This window comes from Heloderma suspectum, chromosome 3, assembly GCF_057233095.1.
Source record: "Heloderma suspectum isolate Gila_16-S chromosome 3, 16-S_ref, whole genome shotgun sequence".
NCBI classification, from domain to species: Eukaryota; Metazoa; Chordata; class Lepidosauria; order Squamata; family Helodermatidae; genus Heloderma; species Heloderma suspectum.
This window is the reverse complement of record NC_139460.1, coordinates 262323758-262345699: the sequence shown is the minus strand read 5'-3', so window position 1 is coordinate 262345699 and position 21942 is coordinate 262323758. Positions and strand designations below refer to the sequence as shown.

Here is a 21942-nt window from a genome sequence, read left to right as displayed (position 1 = left end):
TAGCAAAGTAGCTCCTCTACTACGCAGGTGCAAACAGGGTAGAAAGGGAATTTCTAATTAGCTGTAATGCTCTATCTGATACCTAAATCCTAGGGTGAACTCACTGCCACTGTCATTTAAAAAACCTTTCTCTAAGAGCGAACTAATATTTTGTGCTCTGCAGTGCCACAAATGATCTTTTCTTAATATTGAGTTTGGGTGCCTTTTAATGAAAACGATGGCAGCAGACTAGCTTAATTAGGTCTGTGTGAACCTAGTGAGTTAGTGAAGAACCTCAGAATTTTTTTTTTCTTGAAGAAACACTTGAGACAAGCTGTAACACATGCAGTTGGTGGTGGGAGTACTGACACTGTATTTGGCTAATAACTAGGATGAGGGTGGCAAAAATGGTATGCCAAGGTGACCCAGAGGAAATCCTAGGCAGCTTTAACTGAGGTGTGTTGTTTCAAGCAAGGGTGGGGAAAATTTTCACCCTGGGCGCCACATTGGCTCCCCAGAAACATGTTGCGGGCAAAGTGGGCAGCCCCACTCTCTCTCACACACATTATTCATACCATTTCCTGTCTGTCTTCCTCTCACTCACCCACCCACACAGTATTCATAGCATTCACACACGCACGCGCATGCACACACCATCCATCCCATTCACACACCCCATTCATACACACATACCGTGCCAGGGCAGATCGCTCTTCACCATGTCTGCAGTGGCCAAAAAAGAGCTGCTCCTTCAGGAACCACAACTTTAAGGCACTCCTGGAACCTTGAGGCAGGAGGTCCTGATGGAGCCAGCTCTGCTCATCTCAGTGGGAAAGATGCTGTACGCCAAGCCCTTGGGAACTGCTGTTTCAAGGTGTGACAGGCACCTTGAGACAGTGACTCCCGATGGAGCCAGCTGTGTTTGCCCCTCATCCTTCAGTAGAGCTCTGTGTGCCTGCTATGAGGTGCTGTGGAATGCAGGATCCACTATTGCTGTTAGCCAAAACTCTCTTGCTGTTCCTCTGGTTCCTTCTCCCCAACCCAGCGTCTCTGTGTCTTTCTCTTTATCTATCCATTTGTACTGCTGTTTCTTGAGATTCGGGATCCTTCCTATCCAATGGGATATGTATTCACTATGTGATTGAATATTTTTCTCACATTCCCAAATGCATAAAACATTAAACTAAAAAACAACAAAATCCACCTATACCCTAAATTCAAATATATAAATGTCTATCTAGAAATATGTACTGTATAACAAGATAGGAAAGAAGAAGCTGGCCAAATTAATGAAAAATCATGCTTCTCATGAAATGTAAATCATCAGCCCATAATCCTGTGGATACTTGCTAGGGAGTAAGGGCTGAATTTGCAGCACATGATTGCTCTTTTGCCCTCAAAAAAGGAGTGTTAGGAGGGAGCAATGTGGAGCTGGAAAATGGTATGTAACAACTTTGCATGTAACATCTAATTTGGGCTTATTGCCATTGAACTGATGGGGCTTACTTTTAAGTAAACATATGCCCTGAGCTAAGCTGTACTCTATTGTGTAGAGTGTTGAACTTGGTTACAGAAGATCTGGGTTCAAGTTCCTCCCTTCAAACATGACACTCACTGGGTGATGTAGGTTCACAGTGGACTTGGGCAAATCACTGCTTCTCTGCCTCTCTTGCAGAGTAAATGTTGCAAGACACTTTGCACACTGGGGCTTCACCTACACCCACTTATCTGGGAGCAAGCCCCATAGAGCTTAATGGGATTTACTTATGAATGGACATGGATAGGATTGCTCTGTAAATGTGCTGTGTAAGTTCTTAATAAGAAATTTCTACCAAGAGCATCTGTTTACCAGAGAACAGGAAAAAAAAATAGGAAAAACGTTCAGACTTGAAGAATAGTTGCACAATGGAACAAGTTCCCCCCAAGTTGTAGAATTTCCTTCTCTGGAGAAGCTTTTTAAGGAGAAACTGCATGGCTAGTTTACAAGGTCTAGGGAAATCCTGCCAGTGAGTGACAGGATTTAATGAGGTCCTTTCCCCTCCCTATGATTTTATCACGTTTCACAGCTGCCCTTCTCCAGTGCTTCCAAGATGGTGTTTCATAGCCTGACCCTGCCATGGAAAAGGATTATCTAAGGCTATGTGTATTGTTGCCATTCTGTACAAGTAAAGAAGAATTGTCCAGTGCAGCACAACGTTTAGTTTCATGAGAATCTCAGTTTTTTTTCCTTTTCTTTTTAAAGAAAAAAAAACTCTTGACAAGCAAGCTTCTGGCCCTTATGTCTGCTGGCAATAGGTTTGAAAGCGAGTGGACAATGCCTGGAGAGATCTCCAATGCCAGAGGAGTGACTGATTAAGATTTCCTTTGGTCAGAGGGTGGGAAGGAACTCCTTCCCCATCCCAATATCTAATAGAATCAGAATAAGTTATTAAATTAAGCACTAATCTGCTTTATTTGCATAATTTAAATAGCTCACAGAATCCAGGTTTTTGTGGCACAGAATTTGGAATATCTCAGCATGATTCTTTTATTTGTATTTATTTATTAAGCACAGAGTACACACAGCTTTGGGTTTGTCTTTCCTAGCAACATCGTCAGAGCTGACTGGCTGAACACTCCCCCACCCCCTGCGCACACACACACACACTCCATTTATCTTTGCTTATAGAATCAGATTCACAGTGAACTTCAAGGTCCCCCCCACACCTTTATTTTGCGAAATTATGAATTTTGAGGGTTTCACATCTCAATGTGGGGCCCATGCGGCTGTGTTTTGACATTTCATACTAGCTCGCATTAACTGTCTGCTTAAAAAATGAGTATCTTTTCCTTTTGGTTCACAGGAAGGTGATGTCATGGACTACAAGCCTTCAAGGTGGGGGGCAGGAAGAACAATCTTGGCAATTTTTCAAATCTTTTATAGAAATGAAACAAGGAAATCACATGGGGCATTTCCAGAGATGGAGCTTATGTTATTAAGTCCACAGAAAGAGGATCCGTAGGGAACATGGGGTTCCACATGCTGGAGTCAGTTTCATCAACAGGAATTAGTAGAGGCTCATCCTCCCCACACAAGTTCATTTATATATGCTGGTGAGCCAGGGGCCTACAATGTTTGGCTGGCCTTGATAGTCAAGCCAAAATTTGTGGTCACCAGGTTCCAACCCACTGCTGGCTTGATTGAGGCAAGCTCCTCCACCCAACAGAAAAGGAGGTCCCTCCAACATGACCTGTGGGAAAGGCAGGCGGGGAGCATTCAGGCTTCAGCTGATGCTCAGCGAAGGGTTTAGAGTCTCTCTGCTGAGCAACAGCTGAAAAAGCCTCCCTTTCCATGCTTCTCTTTCCTGCAGGAAAGAGAGGCAGGGAGCATATGAGCTTCAGCTGCTACTCAGTAGAAGAGCTCTGACCCCATGCTGAGAAATTCCTCAGCAGAGGAGCTCTGAATCTCAAACGCTCCTTGCCTTGCTTTCCTACCAGAGTGAAAGAGAGAATTGAGTGGGATGCTTCTTCAGCTACTGCTCAACAGAGGAGCTCTGGCCTTGCTGCAGAGCAATAGCAAAAGAAGCATCCCACCCATGTGTCTGTCTCTTGGAAAGAGAGGCAGGGAACATGCAGGCTTCAGCCACTGCTCAGCAGGGGGCTCTAAGCCCCACTGCCATCAAGCAGTGGCTGAACTCCCACCCCTGGCCTCTTTCTTGCAGGAAAGAGAGTTGGGGAGCATGCCAAATTTAGCCACTGCTTTGTAGCAGGGCTCAAAGCCCCACTGCCAAGCAATAGCTGAAGAAGCCTTTCCCTTGCTTCTCTAGCTGGAAAGAAAGGTGGGAGTCTGGGGCCTTTAGCTGATGTAGCAGTGCTCCGAGCACTAGCATGCATCGAGCAGCAGCCAAGAAGCCCCCAGAACAGGAAACGGTAGGGGGCTTGATGATTTGGCCAACAGTTGACAAACCGCCCCCAGCCTTCCTTGCAACCTTGGAGCTGGAGAAGGGGTGGGAATCATTGAGAAGCTTCTGGGATGATTCCCACCCACCTTTGCACTTCAAACGTGACAAGCTGCTCCTCACACTCACCAGAGGGCAGTGCCGTGGTGAGCATGGCGAGTGTAATTGTTGAAGCCTGCTGGTGAGCATTTTTTAAAAAATTAGTATTGAGTTACAAACTATGTTTGAGGTCATTCCATAGCCATGCTCACATTGTATTTGCACAGGTAATAAAACTTTGCATTTGGTAATTCATAATAATTAATACTTTGTGGGACCAGATAATATTAATATATATTTTTTAAGATGTTTGCATTGTAATGATACCCTAACTGTATTCATTTAATAGTTAGTAACTCTGGTTACACTTAAAGGGCCCAAGTTTTAAAAACTCAGTTGTAGAATCTCAAATAGGTATGGAAACTTCTGCTCAGGTATATGTATTATATAATGTTTTTATTTGATCATGAAGAGTCCATATAATAACAAAAATAACCAATTGCCAAGATCTATTAAAAAATATTCAAAAACTGGAAGGAGTCCATAGCAACTCATTCCAGAGAGATAGCAATGTTACAACCCAGAACCCTTAAAGACTTACAAATGGATTGCAGTCCATAAAAGCTTATGCCACAATAAATGTGTGTGTTTTAAAGTGCCGCAGGGGTCTTTATTGTTTATAATAAGTCGTTACTGAGGGCTTCCTCACACATTACTACAGCAAAGGGCAGGTCCTCATGTTTTAATTGCTGATACAGTTGACCATGCCCTATTTGTAGTGTTTGAGTAGTATCTGAATACCTGAAAGCATATTGCAAACACATACCTCAGAGCCTCGACAAATCACAGCTTTTGTGAGGGAGGGCTTGCCATGTTCAAACATGTGAATGCCCTTCAAAGATGTAGCTGATCTATGGTGGAAATACAGGGTCCCAATGTTTGTCCTATGTGTGAAGCAACCTTGATATGGTAACTTGTATACCATTATGTGATGAGGAGATAATTACAAGATGGCTGCCATCGCACATCAGCTAATTGGGATTTACTCTGTTTTATTTTTCACACACAATGCTATCCTACTCATGCCTTCTCAGAAGTAAGTCAGTAAGGCTTACTCCCAAATTCACTGTGGTTTATTCCCAAGTAAATGTTTAACTAGGATTGCAGGCTTACAGCTAAAATTAGTAAATAAAAATGGAATTCTAAATGGGATTGTCTTCTTATGTTTATTTCTGTGCAACTGCTTTGCTTCTCTCTAACCTCAGGGACCATCACAGATAGTCATGGAATTGTTTTTAGGGCTATCACTGAAGTTCTCAGCTGGGATCTATATAATGGTGTGTAGTAATTCCAGCACAGCCTTGAATGGACGGGGGGAAATGTGTAGCATTAACCTTGTTTCCAAAAGTAGTTTTCACCAGACATTTTCACAACAGTTTATCACATTAGCCTTGAAAAGTCTTGAAAAACACTTGAGTATTTGTTGCTTGAAAGGGATAGAGACTTATCGGAGTGCAGGCAGGATAAGAAACCCAGTGTAGTGTATTTTATGCTTGAGAAATTTGATCTTTGCAAATTCCAATACGAACTACTCTGATCAAGACTAATATGTGGATCAGAACTTATCCACCAAATTTTGCCCTTCTCCAAATGTTGTGAGTCAATTCTCAGCAGTTTAAACATATCAAAATACTTTAAAAATGTGTGAGAGAAAACATATTTAGAAATAAAGATTTTGAGAGAAAATAAAGTATGCGTTTAAACAAGTATTTAAATGCAGATTTTCATGTAGATTTTCTTAAAATGCCAATTAATGAAACAGGATGGGATGGACTTGTGGGTGAACACTTGTGAAATTGACTCAAACTAGAAAAAGACTGATTCACTCATCTCTAGAGTCTTGGTCTGGCTAGATTTGGGTTCAAGATTACTTCCAGACTGAAACCTTTCAGCACTGCTGAGGCATAGTTTTTCCACAATTAGCTAAAAGCATAATTTAAACAGTGGTTCCATATGGTATTTACAGTAGCACTGTAACTGGCAATGCCTGTCCCCATGGCCAAGATACTTCTGTAATGTTGATTCTAAAGTAAAATCTCTTTCAGGAAAGGTCCTGTAATCAGGACCTTCCTCTTTGTGGCTTCAGCTTCTGATTGTTTCCTGTTCAGTGAGGCAATTGATTAATTGCCCTTTAATTAGTCAGTCCCTGTTCTTACAGGTGTGCATATGTGTTTTCTTCTCATCATTTTTCTTTTTGTTTAATTTCAAAATACCAATATTTCACAATAAAAGGAAAGTAAAAATAATGAGATCAACTATTAAAGCCTATTAAAACTATTAAATGGACTAATTAAGGGGCAGTTAAAAGGTAATTTATTGGTTGCACTAAACAAAAGGCAGTAACAAGGGCAGGAGCCACAAGGTGAAAGTTTCTAATTAAAGGCACAGTAGTTCTGAGAAGGCTCAGTAGCGCTTTACAAGTCAACACTGAACTGTCCCCCCCAACACACATTTTTTTTAATTGCCACAAATCAGGTCTGCAAAAAGATAGGGGAGCAACACAGAAAACAGCTGGATTGCAGCTGTTTTGGCTATAACCTGTAAATGGTTGCCTAATAAACTTTGATTTGGATTTTGGATTGCAAATGTGTCAACAAGATCATTTGGATTCTCCATAAAAAGTGAATGAACAAAGAATGGTAATTCTAAGCTAAACTGTTACTGTAAAAACAACCCCCATCTCTGCTCAACCATGAAGTTCAATGAGTGACTTCAGACCAGTCAGTGGCTGGGTTCACACAACATGACAAGCCAGAGTACATGTTGACTATAGGGTGAGTGTGGGTTGTCACTGAATCATGGGTTGTTGTGTTGTGTGAACCCAACTTTGCTAATAAACCATGGTTTGTTAATCATGAACAACCCATGAAGAGAACCCATGGCTTGTTATTTGTTAGTACAGTTGGGTTCACAGAACACAACAACCCATGGTTCAGTGACAATCCACACTCAAACTGTACACTGGCTTGTCATGTTCTGTAAACCCAGCTCTCAGCCAAACCCACCTCATAGGAAGTTGTGAGGGGAAAAAATGTGGATGCTGCTGTGTGCTCCTTGGAAGAAGGGTGCATTAAAAATTACACATATATTTAAAGGCCAGTGCCCAGTTTGTAAATCTGCTGTAACACTTCAGTTCCTATGGGGAGAGAACCAGGTTCCTATCTGGAGAGAACCAGGTTGGGGAAAGCTGCTGTAGGCTATGGGAGCTCTTTGCCAAGAATCTGTGGGACTGAGGCAGAATGCAAGAAAGCCCTGGGCAGAAACCATAGCCTACTACTCACTGTGAAATACATATAAGGCTGTGATCTTATATGCAGTTACCTGAGAGTAAGTCTCATTGAACTCAATAGGTCTTACTTCTGAGTAGATATGTATAGGATTGTACTGTAAGTCACCTTCTTGCTTGCCAGGTGGCTGAACTCTCTTGGGATGCTGGCCAGCCAGGGCATTGATGTGGTAATGCGACACTCATTTTTTGACCATGGGCACAATCATCTTGTGGACCAGAACTTCAATCCATTGCCGGTAGGTGTGTGATATGTTCTGCATCTTCTGAACTTGCCCCCATCAATCTGTTCTAATTGGGTCTCTGCCCTACAAGTCTATTTGGTTTCTTCCCTGTTACTATAGGTGTGCAATGTAACATGTGGCCCTTTTTTTCTCCCCTACTTTATAGCCCTCCCCCCTCAACATACATACATCTTCTCCATGCTATCTTCTTTGCAGTGGCTGCTTCAGGCCAGCGTTTTTTTTCTTTACTGACAGAGATACGTAGCATGGTGTCCCCCATTCTCTCTCGTATTCCCATACTTGTTCTGCCCCCATCCACCTCTGTGTGTCTCTGTCGTTTCAGGCCAGGGCTGGCAATCCCTTTCCCAACACAGCACCCACCCCTTCCTTCTCCTCCCACCTCACTCATCCCCTTGCTCCTTCTTCTCATCTCTGCTGTATCAGTCTGGGTTTCTCTCTCTCCCTTTCCTTTTACCAGTCAGTAAATCAGGGAATTTGTGCTTGACTTCTGTGCCCTTGACCTGTTCCTCAGACTCTTGGCTGCACCACAAAAAAATAAAATAAAATAAAACAAAACAAAAAACCTCTGTGCAGCTGAAAATCCGTTGCTCCTTGTGGCCTGTTTGAACTCGGCTTGAAAATACATTTTTCCAGATTGGTTTCTTTCAGTGCTAATAGGAGACATTAGTTAATGTCAAGCACAACATGTTGAAAGCAGATGGGGCAAGGTTACCTCTGGAGCTGGAAGGCTGGAACTTGGTCCACTGTGAGAGTCTCTATGGGACCCTTGTGGGGTGCACAAGAGCAAGAGAGTCAGGGTTTCCTTGGGGGGGGGGCATGCAAGCTACAGCACAGGAGGAGAGGGAGGGCAGGAGAGGTGCCATAGAGTCCTGGAAACATGCTGTAGGAACAAGCAAAGCTGAGGCAGCTGGCTCCTTAGGGAAAGGCTAAAAAGCCAGGAAAATGGGGCTGAGCAAAGTTTAGATTTATAGGAATGAAGGTGAAAGAAGTTCACAACTTCACACAGCAGGGCAGTTCCCTCCAGTTTAATGCAAACCCACTCATTTGTAGCTCCTCAAAAAGGCTGAGGCAGTTGCTGTTCCAAGTGCGCAGGATGCTAATAAGGAAACCGTATGTAAAAGGTCTTTAAAAGTAGCAGGTTTTCTTTTCATCTTTTTTCAGTCTAATAAATTCTACACCTTGCAAGTGGAACTCTTGGCAGTACCGAGAAGCTCTGGATCTCCCTGGCCAGGAATTTACAAGCCTGGTCCAGGGTACCAATCTGAGAGACACTGCCAGCAGGCCCCTGGAATGCTGTGTGGGGATCTGGGAAGCAGAAGGGCAGCTACAAACCTAAGCCCTGCCTCTAATGAGCTGTAGAGTTTGCATTCTTCTGCAGTTAGTCTCTTGGAGACTATGGGCTTCTACAGTTGTCTCCCAGCTAATCAGCTGTTGATTCTGGCTCCTTTTGCTTTGAATCCTCAGACATCAGGGAAATGTATTAGAGACATCAGCAGTCCCCTTATTATATTGCTTCTGCCAAGATTGTTCTGTGGGTGGTTCCATAGCACTAAAGGACATTATGGCCACCATATATTTGTGGTCTGGGTTCTTGTTATATAGGCTCTCCTCGGCCCTAGCCCTAATTCTGTCCCAGGAAGATCGAAGAGAGGGGCACCTGTTGAATGCTTCTTCATTCATGAGGACTATATTTGGGCATAGGAGGAGAAAGCCTGGCCTAATAACCAGCTGGAGGGAAGGAGGACAGGGGGTTATGGGGAGAGAATGTATATTACAGCTAATTATCAGGCTTCTAGGTGGCACATGCGGAAGAACCTGCATTATATGGCCCCCAACTGAAGTTACATCTGCGTCACCAAAATGTGAGTAGTTCTCTCTTAGCTCACTGCTGTGCCAGGAAGAATGAGAGTGTGGAGCCCCCAGAAGGGTCCACATCCTCGGTGCTTTGTAGCGGAGCTTCCCATAGGATTTGCAAACATTTCAAGCTAATTCTGCTAGTATAGCAGAGAACTCTACCTTCTGTGCTCCCCATTCTCAGTCCATTGTATTCAGAGTTAAGGCCGGTTGGCTGGCCTGCCTGCCTGCCTGCCTGCCTTTTTCTTTCCTTCCACCATCTCCCATTCCTTTTTAGACAATATCTTTCCTCCTGTCCAGACCAAATGGATTGCTAGGAGATTTTTTAAGTGGCAGCATCAGCAAAGCTCAGCACAGCCAGACTGTGAACCTAGGGTGAGGTGTGGCGTCCGCTCTTTTCCCGTGGGAGCTATCAGTGAGATGAAAGCAGCAGTTTGGGCCTGTGCAGAACTGCTGGGATGTGAAACTGAATCCTCCCACTAACTCATTGACAAAGACTTTTCCACATGCTGTCTTTCCTTTGTGCAAACCCTCTGATGCTGAGAGAAGCCACAGCATCAATCACTGCCTTGGCCTGGCTGCCCATCAGCTGCCGACAAGCTCGGGCTGGGTGCCCTGCAAGAGCTCCATTCCTTTGTTTTCCATCCCACGGCAGATCCAGCTCAATCCAAATGAATGCCCAAGCTCCAGAGATGCTCTACTGAAGCAGATGCTATGATAGCTGAGCTCATGAGGCTCTTCTTAAGTAGCTCAGAAATCCAGGGATAGTTCATCCTGCCAACGTGAGTGTCTTTCAACTCTGCTGCTATGAGTAGACAGTATGTAGTGCAGTGGGATAGAGCTTTCTGGTCCTACTAGACAGAAAAGTCACACATCTGTACATGCTACATATGAAGAATAAACAGCTGAGCAATTTGAACCTGTGGCCTTTGAGTTGCCAGGCAAGATGCTGGCCCTGTAGCTACCCTAGAAACAGAAGGTACCACAGGAGTGAATCTAGCAACTGGTGCTGTCTCTGCTACATCCCTTGCACCTGCATCTTGAGTCACAAAGTCTTCTATTCCCCACTCCCCATGGATATATAGAATGAAGTGAAAAGTGCCTTGTTCAAAGCAGCCCTGACTGCTGGTGACAATTGAACTCAGTTCCCATCCATTCTCATGGTCTGGACTCTGTCAGGGAGAGGTGATGATAAGGTCCAGCTCAGTCATTTCTCTAGCTTCTCCACACGCCTAGGAGACTCTGTTCTTGCCCAGCATACACCAGCAACCAACATGACAGGATCCCATTCCCACCATGTCACATAAGTGCTTGGGCTCACTCTGGTGCAGTCCTGTGCTGATTAGCACAGTTCCAGGTTCTATGGCCCATGACAGGGCCACTTGTCTCACTTAACAGCTTCCAAAATCTACCCGGACTAGGGGGGATGGGGAACTATGAATAGTGTAAGCATGAAGAATGGCTCATTTTTGCAGAAGACTCCATTTCCTTTGTGCCTGCATTCCCTTTGTCACACCATGATTTGATGCATAGGCCCAACAGTCAGGTGGGTGTCTTATCGCTGAGCAGTATTAAGGTGCTAGATGAGAGTTGCCTAAAAGGAGTGTGAGGAAACGGGAAGGCTTCCCTGTGTGTCCCAGTTTGGCCCCAAGTTCAGTTTTAGCAGGATGGGGTAAAGCAGGTGCTACTGCCTGCTCATACCAACACTGAGGATTATTTGTGGAGAACAAAGGTTTCTAGGTGAGGGGGTAGCAGTTACTGTGCAGGAAGAGAAACATTTTTTCCTGTTCGTAAGCAATCCTCATGCCAGAGCTGAAGGCAACCACAAGGATTGAACTTAAATGGCTTGTGGTTGTCTTTCACCAACACATACTGGCTCAAGCTGCCAGTTAGGAACCCAGGGCCAAATTTGCATACTTTGGTGTCCAGGAGAAAAACAATCTGTCTTTGGTTTCTGTGTCCTATTCACAGTTCCTAGAATTAGGGAACGCAGGAGGCTGCCTTGTACCAAGTCAGATCATTGACCCATCTAGCTCTGTCTTGTGTACATTGACTGGCAGTGGCTCTCCAGGGTTTCAGACACAAGTGTTTCCCAGCCCTACCTGGAGATGCCAAAAAGTTCCCACCAGATGTCTTGTGACTTGGGGTAACCACACAGTGAAAGTGTTGCCTTGCAGGAGTTGCCTTGCGGCCAGACATCCTTTCCAACAAAAGTGGTTTCGGTAAGATATAGAGGAGGAGGGGCCCATGCTAGAGCAGTGAGTGGTACTCAGCAGGCAAAGATTTGGTTCACACAGTTTGTACAGAAAGACGCTATTACTATCTGCAGAAAGCAGCAATACCAGCAACAATTTCTTCTTTACAGCTTGTAGCCTTTGTAAGAGCCAACAACACCAAGCATCATGCAGTAACTAACTACGTTATGATTCTGACAAACTCTTTACATTTTCCGTTCTAGCACAGTATCTTTCATCCCCATAAGTTACAGTAAGATTCAAGGGTAAGGTGAGTGGTGCCAGGACAACGTACCTTCTGTTCTTATAGACAGTAATCTGACTATAACAGATTACTGGACCATCCTTCCATTTCCTGAACATGCAACAAAACATGTAACTCAGCCTTCCCCAAGCTGGCACTGTCCAGATATGTTGAACTACAACTCCTATCATCCCCAGCCAGCATGGCTATGCAGGATTGTAGTCTAACACATCTGGACAGCACCAGGTTGGGGAAGGTTGGTGAAAATGAAGCTCACCTAGCTATGTTCATTAACTGACCTTATATCAAGTTTTGCAGGCACTGACATTTTCCTTCATTAGTTGGCAACATTTGGGGTCTTACTGATCCTTGAAGTAACTCCACAATGAGGTCAAATGAATGATCTATCCAGCACCTGTCCTATGTCTGAGGACAACCAAGGCCATCAGATGCTTGAAAGGAATAAGCAAGAGATCCCCCAGGAGGGCAGTGATGATGGCATCCCCTCTGAAAGATGCTCCCAGCTTTCTGCAGCTCAAGTGGCTAAGGGTATTGTTAATGACAGGCTCTGTTCTCTCTGTGCCTTAGAGAATGATAGCTGATTATGATTTTGTTCTCCACAAGCTTCTCTGGCCTTCTCTTCAACATTCTTACACCTCTGAATTGTGCTGCAGACCATGAAAATGAGTCCTAGACAATAATTCTCTATTGTGGGAATGGAGTGCAGATCCCCATATGCACCTTGGCTGGGAGTAACATGCTGTCTGCCTCGCACATGCATCCAGAGTGTTGTTCTCATAGTTGTGGCTGATGGCACCCTTGCTGTTGGGCTGCATCTCATTTGCAGGTGTGAACATGCGTCTTTGGAAGGATCAGGACATGAAGTGTGGAGAGCAGAACCACAAGTGACATTTTATGTCCTTCTGTGTTTGCCAGTAACAGCTCTCAGAGGACTGTGAGTGAAGGGGCCATTATACTGCTGCTACTTACCAGGTTACAGCAACATTTCTTCACCATGTGGTTAGTTCACAATTTCACAGCCCTGGCCTGGTTGTAAAGCTGTACTGGGCCCCTGGGAATGCATCCCGTAATGGCTCTGCCAGGAGACAGGCACGTCTGCTTAATAGGATTGCATGACAGGTCGTCCTATTCACGCAGTTTCCAACACCTTCTGTCTCTAAACACACCTGTGTAAGGAACCCCCTAGGGTCATCTCGCAAAACTCCCTGCAATGGCATAACAGACCCTCATTCATTCTGGAGCAGTAAGGTCCAAAATAGGACAATATTTTAGAAAGGTTTTGTGTGAGGGAGAATTTATGCAGGTGCTGCTTCTCTTAACACAAGAATATTGCATATCCCAAACATTCTCCCCTCTACATGACTGTGAAAATTAGTAGAGTTCTGTCCTGAATTTTCTAAAAACAAAAAAGTATCTTCAAGTTATTTTGCACCTTGTTTGATACATGGAGTTTGCAGCAAGCTAGAATAGACTGGTCCAGGCCAGAAGCCTTCCTTTTTGATACCATCTTTCCAAGGGGTGTCTCCTAGGAGTAACCCATCTGCCTTTTTTGGGGGCAGGATTACTGGCTGTCCCTGCTCTACAAGCGGCTCGTCGGGCCCCGGGTGCTTGCTGTGCACGTGGCTGGGCTGCAGAGGAAACCTCGCCCTGGCCGGGTGATTCGTGATAAGTTACGCATCTACGCGCACTGCACCAGCTACCACAAGTGAGTTATTGCATCAGGCAGGCGCAACTGTTTGCACAGAGGTGGGGGCTGGGTCACTGGTGACTAGAAGTCCAAGAGGGTTTACTCAGCACTGGTCATATCCTCCAGAGGAAAATGTCACCTCACATAGGTCCAATATGGGCCAGAGCTCATGTATGCTCCAGCCTCCCAAGTTCCTATGGCCAAAAGAATGGGATTCAGTTCTTGTTGATGCTTCGTGTGCCGGGACACTTAAACAGGTAAGGGGGTTGATTTTGCCTCTGCCCTGCCCCTCTTCTCTGCCCCCCACTCCACAATACAAAAGAGGGTTGGGTCAGGGTTCATCTCCTGCAGCAAGCAGGGTGGTTATTGCTGGGGACAGGATATGAAGGCTCGCTGTTCTTTCTCTTTTTTCCTCCATGTGCACAATTTTGCATCCTCACTTGCTCAGTTTGCGGATAGGGGTGAGTGGGGAATGGCTCTGGTGTTGATAGGGAAGAGCAGCTATCTCTGGGCCTGGGGTGAGAGCTGTTGTGGCATAACTCCTATCAGGATGAGATCAAGGGAGTACATTTCCCCAAAGGCCCCGGGGTCTGGTTTCAGTTCCTTCTCCCCGCCATCCCCATTTGGGGCACCCAACCTAGCTAGAGTTTCTGTGATAAGCCTTTTCAAAGAGTCCTGCAAGTGCAGGGCCTGGGACTTCCCTGCACACACAGGTCCCTATTGTTGCTTCCTCGCACCGCCCAGATGCTTTCAACAAGCCTCCCCCTCCTGGAGGGGACCCTGGCCAATGACTGACAGGTAACTGGCAATTGGGACAGAGACAGGTGGGGAAGGAAAGGCAGGCAGGCACAGGTGGGCAGCCCCTTGGCTCCATCCCATGTCCGGCGCACTTGGAGGAGAGACTGCCTTTCACAAGCAGAGGATACTCTCTCCTGCTTTGGGCATTTCTGCCTAACCTTGCCCCAGAAGCAGGAGAGAGATAGTGAGAGATAGTAGCTTGCCTAACGCCACCCAGTAAATTCATGTAGCTGAGCTTTCAGCTCATGCTCTTAACCATTCCACCCCACTCAACTCTCAAACTTTCCAAAGGATGGAGCAACATAGCTTCTTCCTTCTGCCCTGTAAATTGGCCTTCCTTGACAGCCTTAATGGAGGTAGCACTTCTCAGGGCCAGCTGCAAATTGTGAATGAATCAGAGGGCTTTGCTTAAAATGGTAAGTGACTAACCATCATCATACTGCTGGCTGCAGAGTACTTGGGAGAGCCCCCTTGATTAGGGATGTATGGATTGTATAAAATCTGTTCTGTTCGTGTTTTGCAGATTGCCAGGCATCTTTCATTCTGTCATCTGCCCATCGACAAATTGTATTTTTTTGTTTCCAAATTTGCACAAATTTGCATTTGTGCAAATGCCCAATTTTGCAATTTTGTACATGCAAAAATGTGCAAATTCCCCCAAAATGTGCATTTGCACATTTTAATATATGGGGGAAATGCACATTTCTGGCCATTTTGTGTATTTTTATAGGACAACATTTGTGCAGAATTCAGGAAAGTTAGACGATAGGTCCGCAAGTCTGTGGAATCCACCCAACAGGGGAAAAGGTGGTCCGCTGCAGAATCTGTGGGTCGGATTCATGACAATCCAAACTCATTTGGTTGCGTTGCGGATTTCTCCAACATTCCTATCCTTGATATCCCATTGGTCAGAAATGCAATAGCTGCATCCGCCTCACAGCCAGCCAGTTAGTTATCCCTCCCTTCCCATGTTAAAATTGCTTAATTAAAGAATGGTAGAATTGGAAGGCCACCTGATCCAATTCCCTGCTGGGAGGCAGGACCCTCTTTCCACCAGCTCTTCACTCTCATTCCTTAGATCAGCTTGCACACACTGAACCACTGAGTGGGTGTGGAACACAGGGTGCCTACTTAATATTGCCCGTGGCCCTTTCTTTTTCCAGATGGGAGCCACACTGAAGAATCCCATCCCTGGGTAACAGCCCCTTTCCTGCTACTTAAAACCTGGGTTCCAGCAGTTCAGTTTTGTGGCTTGCCTTATGATCCAGGCTAGGTCCCTTGGCTAAGCCATTCTCATAGTTCCACCTTATTAGAGAAATAGGCCCCTGGGTGCATTGAGGAGTTGTAACTGCATTGGGACCACACGATCACACTGGCAGCTATTGCAGATATGTTGGGGCCATTCTCTAACCAAACCTGTCTTTGCAAAGGGGAGGTAAAGGAAAAGTGGGAGAACAGCTTCCTGGATTTAAGTGCAGGAAGCTTTTCAAATGCTATGCTCAGCTAGACAAAAAGAGCAGCAGCTTTTGCAAAATGGTCCCATACTATGGACCCTGTGACAGGGATAATCTTGCCTTGGGATCTGCAGAGTTATAATGGAAGTCCTCAAGCCTAGAGCCAACACACATCATTGGGGTATCTTGGGCAGTATGCACATGACTCACTGAGCCGCTCTATCTCTCTCACAGCCACAATTATGTCCGTGGTTCCATCACACTGTACATCATTAACCTGCATCGATCCCGGAAGAAAATCAAGTTGGTGGGGACCCTTCGTGACAAACTCGTCCATCAGTATGTGCTACAACCCTATGGTCAGGAAGAGCTACACTCTAGGTGAGCACTGTTATCCTGGTAAGAACTGAGAAGTGGTATTAAGTGGAATCCAGCCCCTCCCAGTTGACATCAAAAGTCACTGTCACTAGAGTCCAGCACCTTGGAAAAGTAAGAGGGTATATTACTAATCCAGGTATCAAGCCTGTAGTGCTCCCCCAATTACACCTCTGTACATTCATCACCTCTTGCAGCATGCTGACTTTGCCTACCATCAATCTGTTCAGGTCCCTTTGCTTCCATCTCTTTACTGACACACAAGCTCACGGCACAATAAATACGTTAGCTTTTACAATACCACATAGGTCTGTCTTTTTCTTTATTTTTCTGCAACTGAAAAGGTCTACCACTTTGGAAGTGGCCTCTGCATATAATTTCATCCAGCTTTATATTACTGATGGAGTATCAAGCAGTTTAATTTCCCCAACAATCCACCCATGCCTGACTATGTTTCCTATGCTTTTAATGGGACTAATGTGTGAATAAGATTTCAACCAATCCAATTACCCATTCTTAGCATATTCTCTGTTTTATTTAATATGCCTTATGCTAAATCAGATCAGTGATAAGAATGTAAGAACAGCCCTGCTAGGTCAGCCCAAAAGCCTATCTAGTCCTGTTTCCCACACTGACGAACCAGATACCCCAATGGGAAGCTCACAAGCAAGGCATGAATGCAATAGCATGATTTTGTTTCCCAGTAACTGGTATACAGAGGGATACTGCCTCCACTACTGGAGGTAACATATAGCCATCATGACTAGTAGCAGGGGAACATAAGAAGAAATGGCACTTAGCAGGGTGTGCAGGTGCATAAATCCCTTAACCATCTGCCCAGATTAACTGGGGTGTGACAGTCGGGAGCATTGCACAGCAGCAAGGAGAATACAATCTAACTGCCAGTCCCAGGAGGTCGCTCAGCTCGATTGGTCTCTTGTATTCCCTTTGGCGCACCCACTTGAACATTTCTTAGTATTACTGCTGCTGCTCTCACCCAGCGCGGCAATTCCCAGGCTGATGTTCATTGGAAAAGGCATTAGTGTTACCATCTAGAAAGGGCCAGGCACTTTCTACTCCTGGAGGTATAGAGGGAATGTTTGTGCCCCGCCACTTTGAATGTTATTTCTCCTGTATTTCTGTGTCATTGCCACAAGGGACACCTGTGGCCATCTCAAAGCCCTACCACTTCTACCATTACCTGGGGATGGAACCAGCCTTCCAGGGTTTCTCATGCACTTGCTCTTTGCATGCAGGTCAGTGCAGCTTAACGGGCAGCTGCTCACCATGGTGGATGACGGGACCCTGCCTAATCTGAAACCTCGCCCTCTTCGTCCCGGCCGGACCTTGGTTATCCCACCACTCACTATGAGTTTCTATGTGGTGAAGAATGTGAATGCTCTGGCCTGCCGATATCGGTAGCTCCACCCATCCCACTGCCAAGGACTGACCTGCTAGGCCTCTTGGGGCATCTCTTGGCAAGTGCTTGCTTCTCAGGTAGGCTAGGCAGACTTCACAGGGAAATGAAGATGCAAAGGCCTCTGAAAAACTTTGCAGGGTCTGCAAGCACTGGCTGCCTGCAGCCATTTCATGGATGGTGGCTGTTATGGTCTCGACGCCACCACCTGCAATGCCTACTCCACGATGAACTGGGAAAGAGGAAGAGTGCTCTGGCCAAAACCAGATTTGCTTTTCCTTTATGGAAAGAACATTATGCCAGAGCCAGCAGGAGTTGCCTCACAAGCTGTCCCGCTGAAGGGCAGAGTACTGAGATGCTGCTGCAGAAACTTGGAAGAGTAGGGGAATTTGACCCACCTACAAAGTGACAGATCCAGGGAAAGCTTCTTTTGACAATCTGGGAAACATCTAAAACCCTGCACCTTCTGCAGAGAGGACTATCACAGAGTGGGGACTTTTTGCCACCTTGTGGACAGGCAAGTGAAAAAGCTCTGATAGAGTGGAGCTCCGGGCTTTATTTGTTGAGCATATGCAAGATGCATCCATCACTCCAGTAGCTACCAGAAGACTATCAACTAGAAGAGCCTCTCAGAATCAATCTAGGCCTTGCCTTTAAGCGTTATTCTTGTGGGCGCTGCTCCCCCTGCTGGCAATTGGCAATGGAGCAAGTTATGCAGCTGTTGGTGATCAGATGAAGCATGCAGAGTGCGCAAACAGGGGCCGTTGCACAACCACAACAAGGCACAAGGAGATGCAGGAGTCAGAAGAGCCTCTTATAGGAAGAAGCAGCTAGCTGTGCTGCAGAGGAAAGACATGCAGCATATGTGTCAGCCCAGCTAAGAACCACTGGGATATCTGCAGCTGCTTGAGTCCAGCAGCATTGTGGGGAGGGGGAGGAGAGGTCTTGGCCACTGTCAATAATGCTGCCTCCTGGGAGCATTCACTGTAAATGTTAATTATTAAATTATATTTTCTGAAGAACTGAAAAAGATACTTGCAAGAGCTGGGGCCTCTATTAGGGTCCTACCTCTCGGAGTATTGACAAAGATTTCAATACTGAAAAAAAAGCAGTTCATAATGACAGATATTTGGAAGTTACTGTCATATTCTTTCTTCAGCACCCTAGAGCCTGGGTGGTCCCTGCACTCCCTACAATTGGCATTTGCATTCCACCAGGTGTCACAACTGGGTCCAGATGGCAACCAGGTTTCTCTTGGGTTTTCAATGCTTCTGCCTCTGTTTTCTAGCAGCAACCATATCCCAGGTTGTGATCTCCTTGGGATCCAACCCAGGGATCAGCCCTGTTATTTGCACTCATAGAAATATGTATGATTCACTAGCCTCTTAGATTCAACACACTCAGTGGTAGTTCACCTCTATTCAGTGCTCTTAAATCATATGCTGGTAAAGCAAGCAAATAATTAAGATAAGAAATAGGGTGCTCTGAGGTTAAATTGGTCAGAAGCGAAGATATTTGCATAGAGAAAAAAATACCAAAGCACAACCTTGAATCCCAAAAATGCCAGAAGAAAGACATAGAAACCAGAAAGAATGCAAAAGTAGAAATTTGTTCTCAGAAGTGCCAGCTATAAAAGCTTAGTAGCTGGCACTTTTGAGGACAAGTTCCTCCTTTTGCATTCTTTCTTATCTAAGTACAAACTTTTAAAGCACAAACTCTTGCTAAATAATTTGCCCATAATTGAAGGGGTCCTCATGTTCAGCGATGCCTTTTAAATGGATGTAATGTTAGCTCATTCCTTTGGTATGACCCATGTGACTTTCTTGTCCTTCAATGAAAAATCCTAAACTCTTTTTTCTGACACACTTAGCTTCCTGCTCTCATCATTCTACCACCTGCAAGAATAGCCTGATGGCAGTCAATTAGGGAAGAACAGTATGCAAACTGACATTGTCTTTAAGTACACAAGGCCAGGAACAAAGCAATCCTGCACCTGATGGAATAATATTTATGTAGTGTTCTAGTGTTCAAGCACTTTACATGTATTTTTTTTTTGTAATCCATACAATAACCCTGTAAGGTAGATAAATATTTTTATTCCTGTATTAGAAATGGGGGAGAGGTGCTGAGGCTGAGAGGTAGTGACTTCCCTTAACCAATCAAATACTATATGGCAGAGGCAAGAATCAAATTCACAGGTCAGTCTATAGGGATGCTGTAGCAGTGATTTCCTAGATGACCTTTGATGACCTCTGAAGTTAGATGACCTTTGAAGTTCTTTCCAGTGCTATGATGCTATGCTTCTTAGCTACTATGCTTCACCAGCTCTACTACATTGCTTAAAGCTTAAGTCAGAATAGAACACAATGTGATTGACACCCTCTGAACAGAGGCAAATATGGAAGAGCCCTTTTGCCGTGACCTTCTGCCCCAATCCAGTAACTTTCCACTTGAGTTGCCCAGGTAGGACTTAGGTGGTAGTGCCTGTACCTTTAAATGCTCTTAAGTTACTGAGCACAGGTATAGCTGCTAGATGACTTACTCCATTCCTCTACAGATCCCTGACCCACTATTTTTGTCTGCCTGCTGTGGGGCAAAATATTCTGCAGCCCATATTAGGTAGAGAAAGGTGAGCAAAGGGAGTAGTGGAGGAATGGAGCTGGAGCTATAGCCTCGATTAGTGCTTAAATTTAATTAGCATTTAAAAGCGGAGAACCATCTCCAGACATAAACCTGGCAACCCAACTTCTACATATCCTCCACCCCCATAGTAACTGACATTATCATGGTTCAGTTTCTGGGTACAGAACTCCTTGGGAGGTATAAAAGAATATTGTGAAAGGTGAGATCCAAGCCATGGTACATCCAACCTACAATAAGCTGCCCTCTGCGCAGAACCCCGTTCAAGAGGAAGGGCGCATCCTCTCCATAAGGGAGTATTTAGAAGGGGGCTTCAATGGGATGTTTGCTTTGTTTTGGGGAACCAAACGCATGAGATGCCTGGTATATGGGAACAGAATAACATGGAATCAGCAGGTCCACTGAATTTTGCTCTTTGGGTTGCAGAGAGCCAATTAAAGAATGTTAGCTGCAATGATGCATACTATATGGGGCGATGGTGTCAGAAAAGCTGTTGCTGGCATGTAAAATGGAGCGGCTGTGTTTTGGGGACAGCACAGCTGTAGTGGTTTGGGGAACAGTTTCATTATGCACCAGTTCAGCCTGATGGCTGGCCTAACATAGCTCCTCATCCCCAGACTTTCTTATTAACATTTATATATGGCCTTATTTGATAAAAAGCCATCAAGGTGGTGCAAACCTTCTTAAAATAATAAAACCTTCTGCTCCCTCCTGTGCTGGATGACCCCCATACTAGACCACTGGTGGGGCTGATGTGTACAATGATTCAAGAGGAAACAGCATGTTCTTGGTCTTCGCAAGATGAGAAACCACTTCCACTTTAACAAGTCAGTTGGAACCCACAGCAGTCAGGTGTCCCATATCCAGGTCAGCGTCACTGTTCCCTAAATTAACTTGAGTAAGCACCCCAAGCCCAACTGCTCTGAGTTGCAAGAAGCTGTTAAAGCTTTGACTTGCCCTGCATCTGTTCCTGAAGAAGCATGGTGATCTCTGTCCTAAACAGAGAGAGTTCAGAATGTGCAAGGAGCATTAGAAAAGAACATTTTGTCTCTATCCAGAGTTCCCCAAAGTAAATTGGTTCATTTCAGTAACTTGCAGTCCGTTGACACCTCACCACACCGCACTCCATATCCAATTAAAGTAAACCAAAAAGAATTTATTAAGGATAGGTAGACAATTGATTACAATATGGGGGAAACAGAAAAGTTGTACAGCAAAATGAAACAGTGTTCTACCCTGTACTCGATCCCTCAAGGATACAGCAGTTTGTGCATGTTAGGCCATCAGGAGGGAGGTTATATAGGATTCCTCCCATGGCTTACATCCTTTCCCCAGGCCAACAGCCTTTGGTCAGATTACTGATACATGACTGCTTCCAATCTGAAGTTGTTCTCTGATCTTAGCTGCTCCAACCCTCAAGTCAGCTCCTCTTCTCAGGGTTGGCTTCTGCTCTCTGGGAAACTGCAGCAGCACCTGCCCTTGATCCATCCAGAGTTTTGAGGCACATAAAACAGGACCAGTGCCTCCATATATCTTTGTGCCCACTTAATAACTATACAACATTCATGTCTAATCATAAACTGAGAAATCTATTAAAGATAGGAGGAGCTCTCTTGGAATATCCATCATCAACTCCCCTCTTTCCTCTAATTCAACTGATGCCTGGGCCAG

General features: G+C 45.1%; 1 protein-coding gene across 2 annotated transcripts in view; it reads left to right on the top strand.

Annotated features, from left to right (window-relative positions):
- HPSE2 (heparanase 2 (inactive)) overlaps positions 1-19489 on the top strand; it is a 174555-nt gene extending 155066 nt beyond the window's left edge. For both annotated transcript variants that reach the window (XM_084846643.1, XM_084846642.1), the window contains 4 exons: positions 7427-7541; positions 13460-13605; positions 16074-16220; positions 17471-19489. In XM_084846643.1, the coding sequence (XP_084702769.1) occupies positions 7427-7541; positions 13460-13605; positions 16074-16220; positions 17471-17636 (574 nt within the window). In that variant the 3' untranslated portion in view covers positions 17637-19489. The remainder of the gene's footprint in view (positions 1-7426; positions 7542-13459; positions 13606-16073; positions 16221-17470) is intronic.
- Positions 19490-21942: the final 2453 nt, after the last annotated feature.